General features: G+C 35.5%; 1 protein-coding gene across 1 annotated transcript in view; it reads left to right on the forward strand.

The window, feature by feature from the left end:
• Nucleotides 1-8,902, forward strand: part of LOC103524620 (peripheral plasma membrane protein CASK) — a gene marked incomplete in the record, with an annotated part of 17,094 nt that overhangs the window by 7,460 nt on the left and 732 nt on the right. The window contains 3 exon segments of the mRNA XM_026819976.1: nucleotides 730-849; nucleotides 1,637-1,747; nucleotides 6,887-6,994. Of these exon segments, the coding sequence (XP_026675777.1) occupies nucleotides 730-849; nucleotides 1,637-1,747; nucleotides 6,887-6,994 (339 nt within the window).

The following is an 8,902-nucleotide window of genomic DNA, read 5'->3' on the forward strand; positions in this document are numbered from 1 at the left end:
CCATTCTAGAGTCTACAAAGAACATAGGTGCTCTCTTTAACTTTGTTCTAGCTTTCAAAGAACAAACTACATATTGTTCTTGATAACTCTCTCATAAATTTATATTGAAAGAAAATTGCTCTTATTCTTTAATCATGAAGTTATATCTTGTCTGACTTGCCCATGGGTAATAGCTTCTAGATAATTAGATGTTAGAGCTTCCCATAGCTCCTTGCTTCATAAATTACAGAAGATTTTGAAATGCAGTTTCAGGTTGTGTCTTTTTTTTCGTATTATAATCATATCTATTTCTAGCTCGGACCCTACAGCAACAGTAGGTAATACCAGAAGGATTATAATACATAATGATCGTATTATAATCATATCTATTTCTAGCTCGGACCCTACAGCAACAGTAGGTAATACCAGAAGGATTATAATACATAATGAAATAATTGATGTTTCTATGGATGACCCTAAAGTACTAATGCCATTTTAGTTAAGTATGAAACTCCTATTTTCGTTTGGTGTTGGAACCGTCATAATTTCAACAATGACTCTTTCGCTTATTCCATTGACCTCATGTTTCTATGGATGATCCTAAAGTACTAATGCCGTTTTAGTTAAGTATGAAACTCCTATTTTCGTTTGGTGTTGGAACTGTCATAATTTCAACAATGACTCTTTCGCTTATTCCATTGACCTTTTCTTTATTCCATTTCTATTCTTATCTTTTGTTTTCTGTTCCAGTCAATTGCTCAATTTTCGGAAGAAAAAAGAAACTGTATAAAGATAAATACCTGGCCAAGCACAACGCAGTGTTTGACCAGTTAGATCTAGTCACGTATGAGGAAGTAGTCAAATTACCTTGTAAGTACTATTCTACTCTCTTGTAGATAGAAAAGTGGTCAAAAAACATTCCTTTCGAAATGTGAGCTGATTTCTATGCTAATTCTACACAAAGTGTATGACCAATATGACTATATACCAGGGGTCCACTGCTTTGAGTGTTCTAGTGAACCATCACTAGAAAAGTGTACAGGGATGAATTCGTAACTCTTGTAAATTGTATAAACTACATAACTGTAAATATAAGAAAATAATTACGCGTATGTAATGTAATACAAAGAATTTCGTCAAATGTTCTCAAGGAATATACATTATCTCGTACAAAAGATCAACATGTCAACAATGCGAATAAGAAAGAAACTCTTGTAAATTATTCCATACAAAGAATTCGTTTACAAATAAGGGTGATAAACTACTGTTCTCGTCTCTATTGAACAAATATTTAAATGTTCACTTGAGGTAATGGCCTGATAAGAAGAGGGAATAGGGGAGGGGGAACAAGATGTATGATGTGTGTCACTATTTGCAACATTTCCACCACAACAAATTTATTATGTGACACCCACAAATGTTTGGAATACCAACATTAATCTGAGCTTGCCGGAAATAAGATAAATGTCAAAATGAGGAAGGAAGAGAGAGAATGGAAGGACAAAGAAGAGGATTCAATAGGTTGCGAAAACAAATGATATTGGGAGACATTTGCTAGCTCTAGGCAAGGACTTGATCATAATACTTAACAGTAGATTGTGTATTATCGAATATGGCAACCATCGGAAATGTGCTAATGTTAATGCTTTGGTTTCAGCATTCAAGAGGAAAACTCTGGTGCTTCTGGGTGCTCATGGTGTGGGAAGGCGACACATCAAGAATACCCTCATCAACAAATTCCCCGATAAATACGCCTACCCTGTGCCACGTAAGTCAATTCACTCCTGTTCTAACATAAAGTAGTGTTAACAGTCTAGGCCCGCAAGTCCAGCAATAGAACTTAATGCTACTTCCAATAACCCAACTTTCCTTCCAAAATTTCGTTGTAAACAGGGTGAAGATTATTATCCAAATAATTATTTGCATTTATTTTTAAGAATTTATAACGGTATGTTCCGTAATGTTTCAGATTATTAGCAAAGACGATCACAACTGGTGGCAGGCTCGGAAAGATAACGTGGCAGGTTCGGCAGGTCTGATCCCTTCTCCAGAGCTTCAGGAGTGGCGAACGGCCTGCTCTACCATTGATAAAACCAAACACGAACAAGGTATCTATTCTTCTTTTTCTTTGCCTTTTTCCGTGTACAGACGGGGTCAGCGTTTTTCGTCAGCCTCTCAATCAGCCCTATTTAGGGTGATTGCTTTGGGCTGACTTTTGGTTTTGGCTACAAATTTTACGAGTGAATGCCCTTCGCACTCAACCTGCTATTTAATGTGTTGATACCTAATATATTGAATAAAAAAATATATAAAGATATAAAAAAATACCCAATGAATTTATGAAAGCTAAACCCCCTGTTGATTTATAAGAGTTTTTTGTGCTCCATTTGAAAAGAGATACCTACCTTGGTGCAGATAAATCAGTTAGGACGCTATTACTTTCAGTTTTTGCAGCACCATCTTTATCAAAGTTTTATTCATGGACCATTTCTTCGTTTTACTATCTGCCATCTCTTCCTCCATAGTTTCCATATTGATGCTCCCTCCTCTGTACTCCGCCTCTCTTCTCAAAATGTTCTATGAACAGAAAAGGTATCAATGTTGGAATTTGCTCTCGATAGAATATTATTACCTCCCTACTCGTATCTATATCTCGAACTATATGCTGGTTTTTATTTTCAATTTTATTACAAACTATGTCAAAACCTTGGAATCAATATTGAAACAAGTAAATTGTGAATTTATAGTTAATGGTAAAACTTTGTACTTTATCACCCGCCCTCCTACCCATCCTAGCTTTTCCCATCCGTTCTTTTATTTTCCTTTTCATTTCCCCTCTCTCCTCGGCTGTCCCGATTTTGTTTTCCTGTGTGTTCTCCCCTTGCACCGCCCTCCTGTACCTATATTTTTCCCATAAAAACGTGTCCTTGAATAAGTGACCCATATCACATCTCACATGCATGTAAGTACTGAGGGATTTTGTCCCTGATGATTCTTGGCGTCGAAATTTGATATGCAGGGTTGTCGCTTTAGATGGTAAACACGAAGGGTTGCTATTTTTCCCATAAAAACGTGTCCTTGAATAAGTGACCCATATCACATCTCACATGCATGTACTGAGGGATTTTGTCCCTGATGATTCTTGGCGTCGAAATTTGATATGCAGGGTTGTCGCTTTAGATGGTAAACACGAAGGGTTGCAGGGATGTAAAGAGCTTACTTTCAACCGGTGTATTTGTTCGTCGTCTTCTAAAAAGATCATACGAGTATACACAAGGTTTTCATTTTCTTCCAGACTTTTTCAAATTAGTGTAACAAAAGTTGAAATTAATATTCATAGGGTTGTAGGTTCTAGCTTTCACAACAAAATTTGAATATTTAAAATAAATTACATGTTATGTACTTTAGTAGGTATATGCCAAACAAATAAAATGAGTACTAGACTGCTAATAAAAGAGTCACATAGGTTTATCTTGTTTTTGGTAGTTCATGATGGAAACAATTTTATGCTTGGTGACAGTTGTTGTTACATACATATTCTTGTAATTGAGTAACTGAACTATTTGTACCTACTTCCAACTCCCTTGTGGTGTCATTAGATGTAGCACAAAAGTTCTAACAAGTTTATTTCTTATAATGTAATACTCATTAAAGTTATGACATACTTCAGTTGAGTGGTAACTAAAGTCGAAACACAACACTTAGTAATAAACCCATTACACAGTGCAAATCTATGCTTTAAGCCAAGAATGAGTCTGTGTACTTGTTGCTTTTCTTTGTTTAATGTGTCATTTCAACAACAGTAACATGGGTTAACGTGTTAACGAGCATACCCCCTTTTTCTGAGTTTGGTTACCTTTGTATGTTACAAAAACCCGGTTTAATTCTATCGCTTTTACTAATATGATGGTTTGTACGTCAAATGGGCTTGAAAGAAAATAATGGTGAGAAATAGAGGGAAGAATCTTGAATGTGATATTGATTATGTTAAATGTTAAAATTCGGTAGCACTGTGAGGCCAGAGGCCAACCAAACTTAAAATTACTTCACCTACTCGTACATTCAAAATTCAAATTCGGCCGCATGTGGAAGTCAGCCAAATAGTCCGATTCATCAAAAGTTTAAAAATATGTTAAATGTTAAAATTCGGTAGCACTGTGAGGCCAGAGGCCAACCAAACTTAAAATTACCTACTCGTACATTCAAAATTCAAATTCGGCCGCATGTGGAAGTCAGCCAAATAGTCCGATTCTTCCAAAAGTTTAAAAACTAATATTCCAATGTCAAATTACGGGAGGGGCGGTTAACTCTCGAATATTTCCAATATCACCAACCCTTTACGAGGTAATTATAGCATTCGACTGGCTCTATTATGAACATTTCGGCAAACACCGCTCGTGCATAATAATCAAGTATCTTGTTCTACTCTACTTGACACAAAACTTGTAACTTCATTCACACTCTCGCTCGTTGTAAGGTATGTACAGATTGGTAATCATATTCATGTGAAATATATTTGCTCCGTATTCACACTTTATGATACGATCTATGGTTACGAATAACTTAAGCATTTTTACATATAGGTTCATTAAGGTTTTTGCAAATACAAGCACATTATTACACTAGTTTCCATTCAGTCAGTACCTACGTGTTACCTTGAGACTCAATATAAGCCAAAGCCCACCTCATGTGGAAGAGACTGATCTCTAGTATCGATGTCATTGTGTTTCAAATACTAGGATATGCCTTGTTTACACTGCCAAGTAAGAAGTTTATAGTCCACTCATTCCCACCAACTTGGGACTGAAAGTTCTTTTACCCCACGATACAATTCGAGAGATACTACAAGAGTAACACGAACAATTGAGGCACCCAATTTGTTTTATAATTATACAAACTATTCATTTCATTAATTTTATTTTCAGCGATTACCAAATGAAAAATAAAACTAACTCAGACACTAAAGTCATAAACAAAATATTTAAAGCACGAATGTGTATTGTAAAAAAAAAATCTATGGTTACGAATAACTTAAGCATTTTTACATATAGGTTCATTAAGGTTTTTGCAAATACAAGCACATTATTACACTCTATGGTTACGAATAACTTAAGCATTTTTACATATAGGTTCATTAAGGTTTTTGCAAATACAAGCACATTATTACACTACCTACTTAAGTTTACCTATAGGTACCTACCAAGTTTCTTAAAAGTTGTAAAGTTCGATCCATGCATACGTAGTATTTCATACCTATGTACAATGTACATACAGAGATTTCGAGGTATATAAAACCATGTAAAAATACCTACCTATGTAAAAATATCCCCGTGTCCCCCACGCATCAAGAAATGAACTCATGTTGCCCCATGCCCTCACGTGAGTCGGTTCTTATTACACTCAGTATGTTGTACAGTAAACACGCCATTATATTCAGCAACGCCCAAGACAAGTTCAGCTTTCAGGAGTAGGTACAATGTGTCTTGATAAACATAATGAATCATTAGGCTAGGTATTCCATAAAGTAGGTAAGTATATTTTGACAGTTGTTTGATTGTAATCGAACTGCAAAAGCATTTGCCGTATACTTCAATTCAAGGAAACTTCTTGAGATCAGAGAAAAAAATAACCTACTTGATTAGAAATCACGTACGTGTAGCTATAAAAATCTTGTGGAATGATCCTTGAAACGTGTTAATGTTCTTTAGAGTACGCATGTAAAATTTCTGGAACTTTGTCTCTTGAATACAGCAAGCAGCGTTTCACTTGCACTGTATCTTTTATGATAATCAATGCACTCCATATACAAGGCAATTCAGATTTTCTGCTAATTTATTTTGCTTAATGTTCTTTAGAGTACGCATGTAAAATTTCTGGAACTTTGTCTCTTGAATACAGCGAGCAGCAGCGTTTCACTTGCACTGTATCTTTTATGATAATCAATGCACTCCATATACAAGGCAATTCAGATTTTCTGCTAATTTATTTTGCTAATGATGTTACTAATTCAACTTAACGAAAAGAATTAAAGAAACTTCCTAATAATAAACCAAAGTTTAAAAAAAATGATGGTTTGTACGTCAAATGGGCTTGAAAGAAAATAATGGTGAGAAATAGAGGGAAGAATCTTGAATGTGATATTGTCATGATGGTTTGTACGTCAAATGGGCTTGAAAGAAAATAATGGTGAGAAATAGAGGGAAGAATCTTGAATGTGATATTGTCATCTTGACGTTGTATATTTTGTTTCCGACCAACCACCGATTCTCCAATGTTTTACCTGTCCATGTCCCTGAAAGATTTATCGGATTTTAAATTATCTACTTCGCTCGTTGAAGTACTAGACTGCTAATAAAAGAGTCACATAGGTTTATCTTGTTTTTGGTAGTTCATGATGTAAACAATTTTATGCTTGGTGACAGTTGTTGTTACATACATATTCTTGTAATTGAGTAACTGAACTATTAGTACCTACTTCCAACTCCCTTGTGGTGTCATTAGATGTAGCACAAAAGTTCTAACAAGTTTATTTCTTATAATGTAATACTCATTAAAGTTATGACATACTTCAGTTGAGTGGTAACTAAAGTCGAAACACAACACTTAGTAATAAACCCATTACACAGTGCAAATCTATGCTTTACGCCAAGAATGAGTCTGTGTGTACTTGTTGCTTTTCTTTGTTTAATGTGTCATTTCAACAACAGTAACATGGGTTGACGTGTTAACGAGCATACCCCCTTTTTCTGAGTTTGGTTACCTTTGTATGTTACAAAAACCCGGTTTAATTCTATCGCTTTTACTAATTGATTTTATTCGTATAATTATGATATGTATGACCTTTTGTTGGTATTACACAGAAGTGATAAGTGCATTATGACAATACATATTATGTTTTGTTTTGCAGATACAACGAGATCACCACGATCTGATGAAGAAAACGGTCGAGCTTACTATTTTATCAGCCATGATGAAATGATGAGCGACATAGCCGCTAACCAATACTTGGAGTATGGTAAGTCAATACTTACCCATCCTAGCCAGAGACACATTGTTTCTTGCCGAAAACTTGTGGTCAACAGTTGAGTGCCAATCCGTAAACAATTGAAGATGTTAATTTTTGTTAAGACACATACTGTCCGCACTCGGTTATTTCTCCCTTGAGCCAAAAGATTTCATTTCTGTATTTAAGTTGCTGCATCCACTTGTGAAAAGGGGTGTTCAGAATGTATGGAAATTGAGTCCAAGCGGAATGATGAATATTTTTTCTTTGTATTATTACGTCATAATTTTTGTGGCCATCACAGCATTACAGAACTTTCCTATATCGATTAGTATTGCCTTTAATACCGCCACTGGTCGCCCACTTTGAAGCATCTACTCAGTTTACCTTATGAGACCGAGTGCACTCTTACACTAAGCAGAGTGTCGAAAAAAATTCGACCCCGCCGGGAATCGAGTAATCCGTGCTAGACCAATATGGCATACTTCAATATCTCAATTTACAGCATTGTTAAGCTTCTTATTTTCTTTTCTTTTGGAATTTAAAGTGATCTATTGAAACTGGGAATTCTAGAAAAATGAACGACTTCTGAACCCCCTGCATGTACTCCATGTACTTAAATTCCTCATTGTTATAGAGATTATTTTTACTTCCTGTATAAAAAAGAGAAAAAAATCACAGATGTTCATTATTGTTACCGTTGTAGTTCATATTAATATTTAGTAGACTTTTTACTTCTTGCATTTTTATCTCTCTAGAAGGGTTTTGTACTGATATTTTCTAGTCACAAAGACAAAACGTCATTGAAATTGAATCAAATCCTTATCCCTATATTATTAAGTACTTATCTTGACGTAAGACAGTTGAAAAAAGTATAATTTTATTTGCCCCCTTTCATTTGTTTACCGTAAATTACCCTATATTATTAAGTACTTATCTTGACGTAAGACAGTTGAAAAAAGTATAATTTTATTTGCCCCCTTTCATTTGTTTACCGTAAATTGTAGGTACCGAATATGTAGAATACCAACATCTAACTTTGCTAGTCATCGTAGTATTACAAGTACTCGTAACAGCTTGTTCACTCTGAACGAATTTTTCGTCGTCCGAAGTTACAATAGAACAGTTGCGCTTACGTGGGTGAAGTTTCTAAGTCAAAGAGCAGAAAAAATGAGGACCAATGGAATTTTCCTTTTTCTTCTACGATTTCTAGATCCCGAGATAAATCGATTTAAAAAATACCGGTAAATCGTGAACTTTGACGTCACGGCATACGCTCCCGTACACGATGACGTGATATCAAATGTCCCGAGCAAAGCTCCCTTGCAGGCAACACATTAATGTGTTTTGCGCACGTTTCTGCGCATTTCTTTCTGCTCCTCCGCCAGCGTGCTTGCATACTGGCGCTACCTAGCGAAGTAACTGCGTGAAATCTGACGTTACACATCTTTGAACTCTTTCATTACTTCTTTGAACTTCTACACATCTTTGAACTCTTTCATTACATCTTTGAACTCTCTTTCGGAGTTTTGACCTCAGATTTGGATTTTTCACTACTTTTCAAGTAGGAATCGACCATTTATTAATAATTTTTACCCAATTGCAACTCCTCCATTGTTCCGAATTTTTCTTCGTGACGAAGAAAAATACCGGTTAGCTGGGCTAGTATGATGACTTTATGACTACTGGGGGGTGCGGACATTGCTCTAATGTTGATTCATTTTTTCTAAAGGATTCACTAGTAAGACCTTATTAATTGATTTATTGGTGTACAGAACCTCTTCTATTGCAATGATTCACCTTATACCTGGCCAGTGGCCATTGTTATCACATTCTACAACCGACTTCCAAAAAAAATACAGCTTTCTTATTACGCTGTCGGGCAATGAAAGCGGGACACCCCTATTTTTTGGTTTTTCT

The sequence above is a fragment of the Diaphorina citri genome, unplaced genomic scaffold (genome assembly GCF_000475195.1).
Source record: "Diaphorina citri unplaced genomic scaffold, Diaci psyllid genome assembly version 1.1 scaffold108, whole genome shotgun sequence".
In the NCBI taxonomy this organism is placed as follows: Eukaryota; Metazoa; Arthropoda; class Insecta; order Hemiptera; family Psyllidae; genus Diaphorina; species Diaphorina citri.